The following is a 14694-nucleotide window of genomic DNA, read 5'->3' on the forward strand; positions in this document are numbered from 1 at the left end:
CATTAAAGGCATAGAAAATAAAGGCATACCAAAAAGATGGATGGGGCTTTACGGAATTGGGTGAAGAATTTGATCATTTATCGATCATGAAACTCAGATATCTGGAGCTTGTCGATTATATTTAATTCACATGAGTTGGGTGGGACGTGGCAGTTTGGACGATCGAGCTTTATAAACATTAGGGCTTGTTTGGAAAAAAAATCACATTTTAAAAATATCATCTCATCTTATTTTATCTTATCTTATTTACTTTTCAAATATAATTCAAACACAAATATTTTTAAATTAATTATTACAACTTTTTTCAAACTAATTATTACAACTTTTTTCAAACTTTCAAATAAAAAATAAAAAATAATTTAATTTTTCAAATTTAAAAATAAAAAATAATATTATAAAACTATATTCTAATAATATTTTAACTTTATAATATTTTTTATTCATTTTTTTCTCTCATTTTTTAAAACTTAAAAAATACTCAACTCAAACTATCTTATAATTATTTACAAATTATTTTATTACTATTCACAAAATTTTCATTTCATCTAACTTCTAAAACATATTTTAGAACACTCTCATTAGATTATACAAATGCAAATACAATGGAGTGTTTAGTTAATAGAATCTCAAAATGTGTTGTATTAGATTATGCCAATGTAAAAAGGGATGACTTTTTATTATAATAAATTAGTGTTGTGGGTCAAATTTGATAGTTACAATAACATGACCAAAATGAATAAAAAATATTATCTTCTTTACTTCCTACCATGATTTGGTTGCCGTAGTTTTTTTAAAGCTATAATATAATCAAAAATTTTATATGTATTCATTTTTACATATTTTTTGCTCACTCTATTAATTTTATTGACTGTATCATTTTTTTAATATAAAATAATTCATTTGGCTAATTACATTAGTGTAATATACAAAAAATATATAAAAATAATTGTATGTAGCAAAATTCTAATATTATTACTAATTAACATATAATCAGTAAAATAATAAAATATAATAGAATTAAATAATTTTTAAATTTTTAAAAAATAAATTAATATTATTTTATTATTATATAAAGAATCTATAAATAATTCATTATGAAGATTAGATATGAATAAAATAGGTAAATATAAATTCATATTCATGTCATATTAGTTAAAATATTGTTATTATTTTGATATTTAAAAAAATTAAATTATTTATTGTATAAAAATTTTATAAATTTATATTCATGTCATATTAGTTAAAATATTATTTTTTAATATTATTATTATTTTGATATTTAAAAAAATTAAATTATTTATTATATAAAAATTTTAAAAAATTATAATAATTACATTGAATAAATTGAGATTATTTAAATTTTATATCCAAACACCTAAATATTTACTCTTGGAGTAAAAAAGACGTACGTAAATAGTGAAGAAGATGTTTTGTTCGAATCTTTAACTTATTTTAATTTATTATTATAATTTTTTTAAATTTTAATATAAAATATAATAAATAATTTAATTTTTTTAAATTTTAAAATAATAATAATATTAAAAAAATAATATTTTAATAATATTTTATTATCTAAATTCACCTCAATTCAATTAAAAACATTTAAACACAACCTGATAGTGCTGGAATTTGCTTAGAAAAAAATACTGTTGGAATTCGGACGAGAAGTTTGAAAGTTAAGGCAGGCAGCTGGAAGACTGATTTGGACATGGCCTCTTGAGCCTGAGTTCATACGTACAAAAGTCAAATTACGTGTTAAAGTTGGCCTGCATCGTTGTCTTACTTATTGACTTTCCGTCCTAATAAAGTCTTTAATATGAGTGTTTATTATGATTTGAAGTTTTGTCCTGTTTTACATCTAAATGAAAAAAAACATAAATAAAAAAAAAAAACACACGGGGAATGGATTTTTTTTTTTTTTTTTGGAAAAAAAATGGTTGCAGGTGGCGACAAGATATGAATTCTTTACTGAGACATGATCACAGTAACACCTAATCCGTTGTTGGAGAGGAAGGCTTAACATGAAGTATTCTCAGTTTATCTTAATTTATTATTATAATTTTTTTAAATTTTAATATAAAATATAGTAAATAATTTAATTTTTTTAAATTTTAAAATAATAATAATATTAAAAAATAATATTATAATAATATTTTATTATCTCAACTCAACTCAACTCAACTCAATTCAATTCACTTCAATATCTAAATTCACCTTAAGACGGAAGGGACCTAGACGACGAGTACCACGAGTGCTCTTTTTAGATTTGGTTTAGAAATATAATTTATCTTAATTTATCTTAACTTATTATTATAATTTTTTTAAATTTTAATATAAAATATAATAAATAATTCAATTTTTATAAATTTCAAAACAATAATAATAATAAAAAATAATATTTTATCAACTCAACTAAACTCAACTCATTTTAACATCTAAACGCATTTTAAGAGCATCAATTATCCATGAATCGATAGGTCATCAATCATTTTGAACACCTTCCATTGCGAGATTCGATTGGGAGGAGGGGTTTTTTATAAGTGTTTTGTTATATACAAATAAGTTTATGTATTAATTTGTATACTAATATTGTTATTTTCATATTCTAAATTTTAAATTTAAATTAATATTTTTTAACTAATCATATTAAATGAATGCGTGTATTAATGTAAAAAATTACTTATAACTATATTTTTACTTTTTAAAATCTACCTTGGAGCAGTGGGAATGTGGAACAATTCATCGGATAAAGTTGTGGTCAATTAACACGTTCTAGACAGACACAGGTTCTTGATCCAAAGCTTACGATTTGACTACCGATGTGCTTGTTGTATTAATTAGTGTATGATAATCGATAATATCAAATTGAATTGTAAATAAATCATCTATTCGATAGTCTACTCGATACTTATTTGATTAAATTTGAATCGAATCTGATTTATGAAAAAAAAATTTGTTCATAAAAGTAGATATTTGTTCAATTTGTAAATGATACATATCTAACAAAACTCGACTCTACTCTATTAAGATTCGTTAAGATCTACTCATTTATACTTGAATCGACTCGTTAGTTCAATTCGATTAAAAATTTATTTATATATTGAAGTTGAGGTTTTTTTAAAAATAAAAAATAAAAAATTAATTTATTTAAATTTTAATTTAACAATTAAAAAAATATTTTTAAATGAATTTGTAAACTTTTTTTTAAAAAATATTTAAAGTAATTTTAAAAAAATACACAAAATAAAAAGTGCATTTTGCAATTTTACGTAAAAACTCTCAGACTCCTCTCGGTGACCCTGACAGTTCCCTTATCTCAAATTTATGTTCTGCTAAGAGCATTGTCATTAGAATAGCCAATACCAAATCCAAGTTTTAGCTAATATAACATGAATTTACCTTTACCTATTCTATTCACATACAATTCCTATATTGTATTATTTATTTATTTATTATATAATAATCAAATAATATTAAAATAATTATTATATTATTTTTTTATTAATTTATTTTTATCATATTTTACCAATCTACTAATTATACATTAATTACTAATGCGGGCCGTATTTTGTTTCAATAGCTCCCAACATGCTTTTTTTTTCTTTTTTTTTTTTTTTAAGTTTTGGCTAATCGATTGATCTAAGCTGTTGTGTAAATCCACCCATTTGGTGGGAATGCATTATTATTAGTATTAAAAATAAAAATATACATTTATAGCTCTTTTCACAATTCTATTTTAAATGAAAGATATTTTTATAAAAATTACATTATTTTACATAAATACTCTCAATTTAAAATATAATTATATAAAGAGTTGTGCGTATATTATAACTTTATTAAAAAACTGTCAATACTTTTTGACACTACCAACAATTTGTCGGGTACATCTGTAAATAGGTTTGTAAATAAGCTTTTTTTAAGAAAAAATATTTGTAATAATAGAGCGTATAAGCGCTGCGCATTCTTTTAAAAAAAATAAATATAAGATCTATATAAAAAATTAATTTTTTAATAGTTGATTTCATTTCTTTTATTTTAAAAGAGTATAAGGTGCTTGCACAATCCAAGACAATATCTTGTATTACTATTTTTTTTTTTAAATCTCCAAATCTAATCCACTTCACTCTAATTTCTTTTCTTAAATTTCACGGAGTTTTGACGCAAATTCTAGAGCCTGTGCGGGCGAGAGTTGTTGGTACATACCTATTTATTTTAATGTCGTCCCAATTGAGGCCCAATCAGAGGAATGAGGATGTTCTCCTAAACTCAAAAGTACAACTGGGCCCAATGATTGGTCTGAAGCCACAATCACTCCAGCAGCTAGGGTCAGTTTTGTGAGCTCAACTAATGGGCCCGGCCCGAACTATAGGCTTTAGGTGTGGACCCACTTGGCTTGGGAAACAAAAACAATAATTAAGAAGAGAAAAAGAAACAAATAATTTTAGCACAAAAACATCATGCACATTCATGCCCGAACTATATATCATTGGACTGCATTTGTTCCTTTTTAGTTTGGTTCCCAATCATAATCAATCAACAACAAGATGATTGAAATGTCACATTTTCCCTCATTTTTTTTTGGTACCATTTCACGATCGAACCCACCAAACCCATTCCCTGTTTCATACTCTTTCCTTAATCTTATGCCCGCCTTTGGTTTTTAAATTGAAAAATTTTAAACATAAGTTTCACACTTTAAAAATAAAATCACATATTTTTAAGTAGTGTGTAAAGTGTAAAATTTCTGTATAGCACGACTCTTTTAAATTTATGCAATGGTGACGCTTTCACACATTATAAATAAACACCAGTAATTTTTTTAAAAAAAATTATAATATTTATCAAGTTACATCAAGTATCCATTGTATGGTATTTTTAAAAAAAATTTGATATGAGTTAGCCAAATTTACCTGACATATTGAAAAGGAGAGATATTTTCAGATTTTTAATGCATAAATGATTAAGTATAATGCACAGGGTATAGAAAAAAAAAAAGAGTTTTATGGTGTATCATGTACTATATAATTTATTTTTATAAAATATGTTTATAAACGGTACTTTCTTAAAATGCTTTCGGTCCTTTTTACGCAAAATTTTCAAAACCTTACGACATTTGAGTTACTGCGTACTGACCATTGCCGTCATCGTTGTTCAATACTTTGACCCAAAGATTACTATCACTAATAAAAAATTGTTACGTGTAAATATCTTTAGCTTAAAATGATATTTCTGCATGGATAAACTTAATCATGACAAACAGCTCATTTATCAAGAGTGAAGAACTTTTTTCATTTTTAAATGAAAAAGATTTCTAGAAATTGATTGGTGGTTCCAATCTTGTCAATGAAATGAAGTGTCTGCATTTTTCAGAATTAAATTACTTTGTACCTATACAACAATGAATCATTCCGATCGACTCCGACTGCTTGCCAAGAAAATCGGTGGAAAATGAAGACACGGTGGTCTCTCTCTCTCTCTCTCTCTGTCCCCGACCTCTCTCACTGTTTGCTTGCAGTTGCAGTTGCTGGTGTTGTGAGAACTAAGTAATCGGCAATCGAATAACACCAGACAATGCTATATCATACGCCCACCGATTATTCCTTCATACATTCGTAAACCCCAAGAAACCTCCGATTAAACCAATCGAACCACACCTCCTCCATCCCAAATTCTCTCTCTTTGCCCCCCCCCCCCCCCCCCCCCCCCCCCCCCCCTCTCTCTCTAACAGTCCACGCGCAGAGACAGCCAAAGAGAGAAGAGTGAGTGAGAGTGAGGGTCGGAGCCAATGAAGCTCTCGGTGCTACAGCAGAGTTACATGAACCGGCGCGGCAACAGCTTCAGGTCATCTGGTCCCTTGGATTCGTCTTCGGACGCTTCCATCAAGTCCCCCTCTTCCATAATTTGGCTCCTATTCCACGGACTTTGCTGCCTCATTAGTCTCGTTCTCGGCTTCCGCTTCTCCCGCCTTGTCTTCTTCTTCCTCTTCTCCACTTCCCACACCACCAACCTCTACAACTTTCCGTTTCGCACAGCCTCCGAGCTCGCCCAGAGCCTCACCGTTTACTCCACTCCGATCACCAATTTCAACTCCCCCCTGGGTAGTAACGCTACTACTACCGGCGGTAGTAATAGCCGAGTCGTCGTCGGGAGACATGGGATCCGAATCCGGCCGTGGCCGCACCCGAACCCTGTCGAGGTCATGAGGGCGCACCATATCATCGAGACGGTCCAGAAGGAGCAGAGGCTCCAGTTCGGGGTCAAGAATCCGAGGACAGTCATCGTAATCACGCCGACCTATGTGCGGACGTTCCAGGCGCTGCACTTGACCGGCGTGATGCACTCGCTCATGCTGGTCCCGTATGATCTCGTCTGGATCGTGGTGGAGGCCGGTGGAGCTACCAACGAGACCGCTTCGCTTATCGCCAAGTCAAGGCTTCGGACTATCCATGTTGGATTCCGTCAGCGGATGCCGATTTTGTGGGAGGGACGGCACCATTTAGAGGTTCAGATGCGGCTTCAAGCTTTAAGGTGAACGCTATTGCCTTTTCTTTTGATTTCTATTTTCTATTTATTTGTTGAGGAAACCGAGCTGCAAAAATGGGGGGCGGCTACTACATTCTCTACTTGCAAGAAACTAACTGTAATACTCTTTTTTTTTTTTTTGGTCCTCCCTACAAATTATGATTAGAGGATTTAAGTTGTTAGAATATGAATTTGATTCAGTGGGTCTATGATGGAACAGGATTGTGCGAGACAAGAAGCTGGATGGGATTGTGATGTTTGCAGATGATAGTAATACGCATAGCATGGAGCTCTTTGACGAGATTCAGAATGTCAAATGGGTTGGTGCTCTTTCGGTTGGTATACTTGCGCATTCGAGTGATACCGATGAGTCCTCGGTGTCCTTATTAGAGAAAGACGAGGATGAAGATGACGAGAACCCATCAATGCCTGTTCAAGGTCCTGCTTGTAACTCATCCAATCAATTGGTTGGTTGGCACACCTTCAATTCCATACCCTATGTTGGGAACAGCGCCACTTACATTGGTGATAGGGGGGTTGTGCTGCCCAGGAAACTTGAATGGGCTGGGTTTGTACTGAATTCCCGGTTGCTTTGGAAGGATGATGACGGCGGGCCAGAGTGGGTCAATGATCTAGATACATTAGCTCACAATGAGGAGGCCATAGAGAGTCCATTATTTCTGCTAAAGGATTTTTCTGTGGTGGAGCCACTTGGAAGTTGTGGACGTCAAATCTTGCTCTGGTGGCTCCGAGTTGAAGCTCGTGCTGATAGCAAATTTCCTCCTGGGTAAGTCTTCATCTTTTGCTCTTAGTATTCGATATCTTGCAGAAGTCATTTTATCTCATGGTGTCCGAAATGCATATCAATTAGGTTTCGTTTGGTTACCAAACTCATCTCAACTCATCTCAACTCATCATTACAACCTTTTCAAATCCCAATACAAAATATAATAAACAATTCAACTTTTTTAAATTTCAAAATAATAATAACATTAAAAAATAATATTCTAATAATATTTTATTATCACAACTCAACTCAATTCAACTCACTTCAACATCCACACACACCCTTAGTGAAGGTTGTGATGTGCTCGCCTGCTGTCACATATATGCATGTTGAAATTATTTGGTTATGCCTTTGTAAATTGAAATTGAACTACAAGTGAAACGCCATCTACTACTGCCTAGTTTTATAAACGTCAAGGTGAACTTGATTGACAACTCGTTGAAATTAAACCAAGCGCTGTCCCTTAAGAATTTTGGAAAGGAGACATCATTGAAAGAAATTACCTTTTGGAGGTGGACTCGGCATGAAAATTGAGCATCAAGTGTGCGCTTTTTATCTTTTCTAGATGCCATTGTACGTCAAATTTCCTCTAAGATGCTAGAATTGCAATTTGAGTGACATAATCCAAGTTGTATTAACTTGTCTTTGTTAAAACCAAGTGCACTAAATGTAGACCATATGTAACTTCAAAACACACAACATCTTATCTAGAAGGCGAACACAGTTGCTGATCTAGTCCCAACCTTTTCCAGCTTGTCTAATCTTATTGAAAATGGAATTTTGGGCAGAACTTGGTGTTTTCTGCTAGTTCAGCTTATAGGGCATTTTATTGGTTTGGTTGTTTTCCCCCCTTACAATGCTGAAACCTCTTGAAGTTGTGCATCTCAAATGGCTTGTTTTATTCATTTCTTTGCCCTGTTACATTACCTTGTTTGATATGATGAGCACAGCTTCATCATGTTGATAATTGACATGTTAGTTATAAGAGGTCTGCTTTGCAATGGTTGGGCTAATAAACGCCCAAGAGCAGCCCTCCATTCAGTGTTTGCCACGTAAGGAAAAACACAATAAGATAAATAGGCTCCACCACTTAGAAACGATTCTAAGCACCCACACGGATTGAGGCTTTCAGTGGTCTTTCAGGCTTTCAACTTTTAGGAAAATCTCTCTTCTCACTCAGTTCTTCGTCCATTTCTCAACCTTTTGCTAGACCCTCCTCCATTCTCTACCCAAATGGCTTCCATTAACTTTAACCCCTTTGACAACTGGTTCAAGAGTCTTCTGCAAAAGGCCATAGACGGAGGAAAAGTCCTTTTCAGAGAGAAAAGGACCCAAATGCAATCTGATAGTCTTAGAGAGAGAGAGAGAAAGAGAGAGAGAGAGAGAGAGTTGAGAAAGAGAGACAGGAAAGCCATGGAAATGACCATTACCAGAGAAATATCAACTCTGATTCAAAAGATAGAAGTCCACAATCGGAATTATTTCCCAAAAAATATACGGAGTTGGACACGCTGAATACAAAGAACCAAAGAAATCAATGCTTCGTTAAAGACATTCAAATCCGATTCAACCGTATAAAAGTCCCTCAAGAACCAACATCAAATTTCCTAAGCTGAACTTGGAAAAATTTACTAACCAATATCAGAGTCGAATTTAGCTGCCCAGACCTCCCGGATCACAATTGGTCTCAGATGTGGACTAGGATCGCCAGCAACCATGGTCGAGGGAGTCTACCGAAAAACCAAAAATTACAAGTCTTCTTTGCTTCGTCTGTAGTGAGTGGGTGGGAAAGTGTCGTAGTGAGGATATATACAAGCTAGCGAGGCTGCGCAGAGATGTTGCTTGGATGGAGATGGGAGAGAGAGTAGAAGGAAGACCAGAAAAATGAAAAAAGAAAAGTAAGAAATGGGGGAAGAAGACCGTCGAAGGAGACATAGAGAGGGGGGAGAGAGGGGGAGAGATAGGGAAAAAGGGTGCTTTTCGGACTACATGAATTTGCCAATAGTTGATAATCAGATGTAGTGGATATACAGGAAGGTTGTGGTGGAAAGCTTAGGTGTCACTTAAATTAGTGATGGGCTGTTAATTGGGAAATATTAGACAGACCGGTGCTAAGGATTTCTCTAGTTATAATGATGTGTCTAGTGTATACACATGCCTAACTTGTTTTCAGAAACTAATGCATGGTTACTGCTCTATCCATTCATCTCAAATTAGTTAGAATGCTTACAGTCTATTTTGTTTTTGAGGTTGTATCTAAAAGATGACTTTCTGCATACATGTAGAAGCATAAATAGCACTAGTCTCATAGGTGCATGCAAACAGACACAGGTTGTATTGATCACACCTTGTTTACAAAAACATTTTATCTCTAGTCCTTTGTGGTTATAGTTATAAAGGCACGTGTTTATGTCTCCAAGGACTAAGACCCCATACTGGAAGTCATCATGTTCAATTCTCATTGTTTTTGTCAAGTAGTTGAGGATCTGTAATAGCAAGGAGTTTAGGCCCATGCAGCTTGTCATGTTTAAGGCTGCGTTTGGATGTTGAACTGAGTTGAGTTGAGATAATAAAATATTGTTAGAATATTATTTTTTAATATTAAAAAAAGTGACAAAGATAATCACATTAGTGGAATACACAAGGAGTACATAAAAATGATTATGGGAAGTCCATGGATACACCCGTAGCCAAAGCAAACATAAATTGGGCCCTCTCTAAAGGAAGTTCAGTGTGTCGACTGATTGGCCATAAGTTTGTCAGCACTATCTTGGCCAATACTCTATAGGGTGGGAGCATTACATGTAGGGGCAACCTATGAACCCGAGGATTCCACTTTGGCCCTTGAGGCCCAGCAAATAGGTTACGCATGGCAACTTTTGTTGGGGCCTCCCTTGTAGGGATATCTGGGTTCCACTACTTCAGGCAGTTCATACAAGTCTCTTATTATGGCAGGAGTGATATCAATATTAACTCTCCTCACAGTGGAGGAGATGCTATGATCATCAATGTTAAAGTGTGCAAGGTTGGAGTAAAACTCACGCACCACCTCAACCCACGGCATGGGTAAGGGAAGTGTGTGTTTTTCCCAATGTCACTCAATAAACACGCGAATGATGATATCAAAAGATGGATCAGGGAAGTCGTGGATGCGTACCTCTCTCTCACCTAACATAGGTCGGTGAGAAAATATGCTTCTATATGACGCTTCTGCTTCAGGCGAAGCAAAGCGCTCGAAAGCACCAGGTGTGGAGGGTTCTGTTTGGGGTTTAACTGGTTCTGTCGTGTGCCCCAGGGTTTCCTCAGTATGAGGGGTCTCTGGAGGAGATTCCCTCTCACTCGCTGCACTAGCAGGTGAGCTGGGCTCAACTATCTTTCTTTCTTTTAGCTTTTTCTTTGAACCTCATTTGAAACACACAAGCACACATAATACTTCAGTAGAATCATGCAAATACACCCGTAAAGAGTACAAGTTACTTACTGGGCTCTCATGGAAACCTGTGTACTTGATGAAGATTAAGCACGTAATATAAATAATAAAATGACGTGCTTGATATGTATTCCATGGAATTGAGAGACCCACAATTCATGTTTGATGTATAGAGAATGCAAGGCAATGAACTTAACATGAACAAAATAAGAGTGACTGAATGTGGAAATATTGATGAACACAAGGAAGTAAATGGTTGAGGTAAAAACGCAAACACTTGGTCGGCACTACTAAAACATAGAGATGAGTAATGTCGTAACCCACCCAACAACCATCATTGGTACACACAAATCTGAGTATAGTCACTACTAGGCAAAAGTACACAACTCAACTACTATCAAAACCCAATCCAAAACCTCAACAACACCAATCCACAATCAAAATCCAAATCTCCCATTTTCATGTGCGCCGAACCCTAGGACTAAAAGAAATAGGTAAGAGGAGGGAGATGAAGGAGTTACTGTGATAGAGAAGTGTCGGTTAGGATGAATTGAGCTTGGTTGTTATCATTAGAAAACCGATTGTGATATGAGTGAGGTGAGATGCGGCTAGGGCTCAAGGAAACAATGCCGTGAGTGAGTGGGTACTGAAAAGTATCGGGGAGGGACAGTGACTTAAGTCACTTAAGTGGCCAATGTGCTAAGCACGGGCCTCCCTTTTATTTATTTTTATTTCTTTTAAAAAAACACAAATAAAAAAAACAAAACAAAAAAAATTGAAACACTAAGTACTGTATTTGTTCTTTTTTTAAAAATTATTATCAACTTTATTTTTATAGATTTTTTGTTTTTTTGTTTCAAAACAAAGCTTAACACACAAAGCCAAGTTTAGGCCTCAAATGTATAGCACAAGACCAAGCATCACTCACGCTATCCACTCATACAGGAGATGCACTTCCTCAGTTGTAGCCATCACCATGGTGTCTTATACCTCATTAGTTGAACAGACAAAGGTCATGTGAGTGTGTGAGTGAGGTTTTTATTTCTTCTCCCCTATATGTTTATTATTATTTTTTTCTCTTGAGATACTCCTCGAGGATGATCTTTTTCCTTAAAAATCAAATTTTATGCTAGGGCCTAAATACTTGAAAAAGTATCTTCTCCAAGCATAAGGTGTTTTGGGCTCTCGTCATGTCCATGGTTGGTACAACAACTATTTTTTTGCTTCTTTAAAGGACCTGTATGCAACATCTTAAAAGCCTCATTGTCCTGTTCAATCAATCCTCCATCACCTTGGAACATCTGATAGCCATCTCGCTACCTTCCTTTCACATGAAAATGCCTCTTATACAAATTATGAGGCTGTCCTACCTTATAGCCTTTCTTGACCATGCGCTTAACCGCTAGAGTTACTTGAAAAAGAAACCAAGTGACGTCAGTTTTAACTTTCCCGTGTTGCCTTCTGTTCACATTTCCTTGTTTGACAAAAAAAACTGCCGTATGCTGTCATTTGGTTGTGCGCCCTTTGTAATCTGTCAATGTTCAACAAAGAATCAAGACTTGACATAAGCCTATATCCTTACACATGTAGTCCTTATTAAACTATACGGATAACTACTGTTGCCTGATGTTCCGATTTTGATTGGGAATATAGGAATTTTTTTGGATAACGATGCATTGAGCCTATTAATTTCAGATGAAAATCCTTATGCATTGATTGTTAGCATATCACCATAAGCCCCATACATCCACCATGTCAGATGCAGGGGGCGTATGGCATACCATTCTTGCTATGTGCAAGTTAAAGGGTATCATATGACTTTCAGATCCTTTAAGCATGAAGTTTTCACGAAGCATGGGTACAGGAGTGAGGCAGTTTGAAAGTGCCTTTAACTAGTAGGTGCTTTCCTGAACTAATATTATCCAAGATTCTGAATTTTAAGCACCATCCAAGCTCGAACATTGAATTCTACCATAGTGCAACTGACAGAGGAAACCATGAGGTACATTTTTGGGCATGTGATGGCCCATTGTTTAGAGAAATGGGTTCAAGGTTGTCAATTTTATTCCATTTTAGGTCACTCCCTTAAAAACTCAGGAAGTTTACAGGAATCCTTCATTTTTAAGACAGCTTGATCATGAAGTTTCAGGTTACACATAAACTATGCAGTTTTTTGGCTGCTAAGTATAGTTGGAGGCACACCATATGAATCCATGATGCTAATCTAGATAGAAAGAGGGACGACCAGGGGTTTGAGGTGTAAAGATTTTAATGGTTGATGAAGAAGTAGCATGTGAAACTCCACTAATTGACCTCGTTTATAGTTTCACACTGGAACTAAAGGCCTTTCACAGCTGCTTGTGTATATGTAACTTCGTACTTCTCTAGCTTTTGATGATCTCAGGAGAAATCACTAATATTAACTGTCATCAATTTTGTGACTTGTGGATATCTATGTCATATTGTTTCTTAGAAGTCTAATATGAAAGTCGATAGTGGCATCCTTGTCATTAAGCATGTTCAATATTTTGGTCATCGCGAGTAATATATTTTGAGTATAAGGTTTCATGATATGAACACACAAAGACCATGCAAAATGGGCTGTAATTGGATCTGTATTTTCTTTTGCAATTTCTGTTCACTGGATAAGCTGTCTGGCACGCATTTTACATATTGATTTTGAATGTGTTTTATACAGATGGATAATTGATCCTCCTCTGGAGGTCACTGTCCCATCAAAACGTACGCCATGGCCGGATGTTCCTCCTGAACTCCCATCTAGTGAGAGGGAAGTGACGGGTGTCCAAGAGCACATAGTGAAGCATTCTTCAAAGACTCGAACATCCAGATCTAATCGCTCTCGAAGTAAGAGAAAGTATCATGACACAAAGATACTAGACACACAGCTTCCTGTGATGGATTCTGAACAAAGCTGAAAGATGATCCCGGACATCTCAAGATAATACGATACTGTGTGAATTTAAGACCACTGGTCTCTCCGCTTCAAAAAATTTGGTTGATATAGGGAAAAATGCAACGGGTAAATACCTGAAGGCATCGGTTACACACGCAATCCATCCGATCTGAATTCCAAAATCCTGCCAGAGTTTTGCATTTTTTTCCCTTTTTATTTTACTTTGTTGGGGGTGATTGATATTCTGGACTCGCGAAAGTGGTGTTTTCACTGGATCATGATGAGTCTCGTGTTTGTAGAAAGCTTGTATCAAATAGGCTTTTAAATCGTGTACACAAATATTTTCTAAGTAGGAATTATAGAGTTGCGTTCGTTTGGATCTCTGAAAAACGAGACCAAATACAATAAATTTTTTAATTCGTTCCAAAAAAGTGTCCTTGCCATTGTACTAACTACTAAGCCATTGCATGGTTTTCTTCGAAAGGGATTCCAATATTACCAGCAAGGCCTCTTAATCAGTATGTTCTGTCTCCGTGGAGTTCAGTTTATTTTTATACATATGAATGAGCCAAACCAAATATCCCATGGCCGAAGAAGCCTCTGCTTGATGCATGTGGAGAGGAGAGACCAAGTTGATTCATTCCAATTTGATTCTTTTTGGGTACACGGACAAAATGGTAGAGACTATTGAGAGCAAGCCCTATACAGAATATGTACCATGTTTTAAGCTTTTTCTCATTAGAGAATTACTTTAGAATAAATGGATTATATAAAATAAATTTACAAAGTAATATGACTTGATGTGACATGTCACATCAAAATTTTTGTCATGCCACATGTAAAATAAGTGAGTCCCACCTGGTTCAAGTAAGACTCTTATATTGTCTTAGAGTATTGGCAAAGGTCTAGCCATTGCCAAGTCTAAAGTTTGGCTAGAATCTTAATTTTTGACTATAATATCAACTTTTGATTAGGTGAGTCCACATTGGACTAGCCATTATAAAGTTAAAATAATAATATAATATAATATTTTTCATTTTT

At 34.6% G+C, this 14694-nt stretch overlaps 1 protein-coding gene across 2 annotated transcripts; it reads left to right on the forward strand.

Moving 5' to 3' along the window:
- The first annotated feature begins 5403 nt into the window (after positions 1 to 5403).
- On the forward strand, positions 5404 to 14136 carry LOC121246889 (probable beta-1,4-xylosyltransferase IRX14H). 2 transcript variants are annotated; one of them, XR_005937184.1, is made up of 4 exons: positions 5404 to 5671; positions 5714 to 6528; positions 6743 to 7393; positions 7597 to 7988. XR_005937184.1 is itself a non-coding variant. In XM_041145201.1 (4 exons), exons 2-4 carry the CDS (start codon positions 5786 to 5788, stop codon positions 13673 to 13675), a joined length of 1548 nt encoding a protein of 515 aa, XP_041001135.1. In that variant the 5' UTR covers positions 5404 to 5671; positions 5714 to 5785; the 3' UTR covers positions 13676 to 14136. The 2 variants fall into 2 exon arrangements, 1 of the variants encoding a protein (XP_041001135.1); XM_041145201.1 differs by lacking the exon at positions 7597 to 7988 and adding an exon at positions 13438 to 14136 and having other exon boundaries at positions 6743 to 7309.
- The last annotated feature ends 558 nt before the right edge of the window (positions 14137 to 14694 follow it).

Source organism: Juglans microcarpa x Juglans regia, chromosome 1S, assembly GCF_004785595.1.
Source record: "Juglans microcarpa x Juglans regia isolate MS1-56 chromosome 1S, Jm3101_v1.0, whole genome shotgun sequence".
NCBI lineage: Eukaryota > Viridiplantae > Streptophyta > Magnoliopsida > Fagales > Juglandaceae > Juglans > Juglans microcarpa x Juglans regia.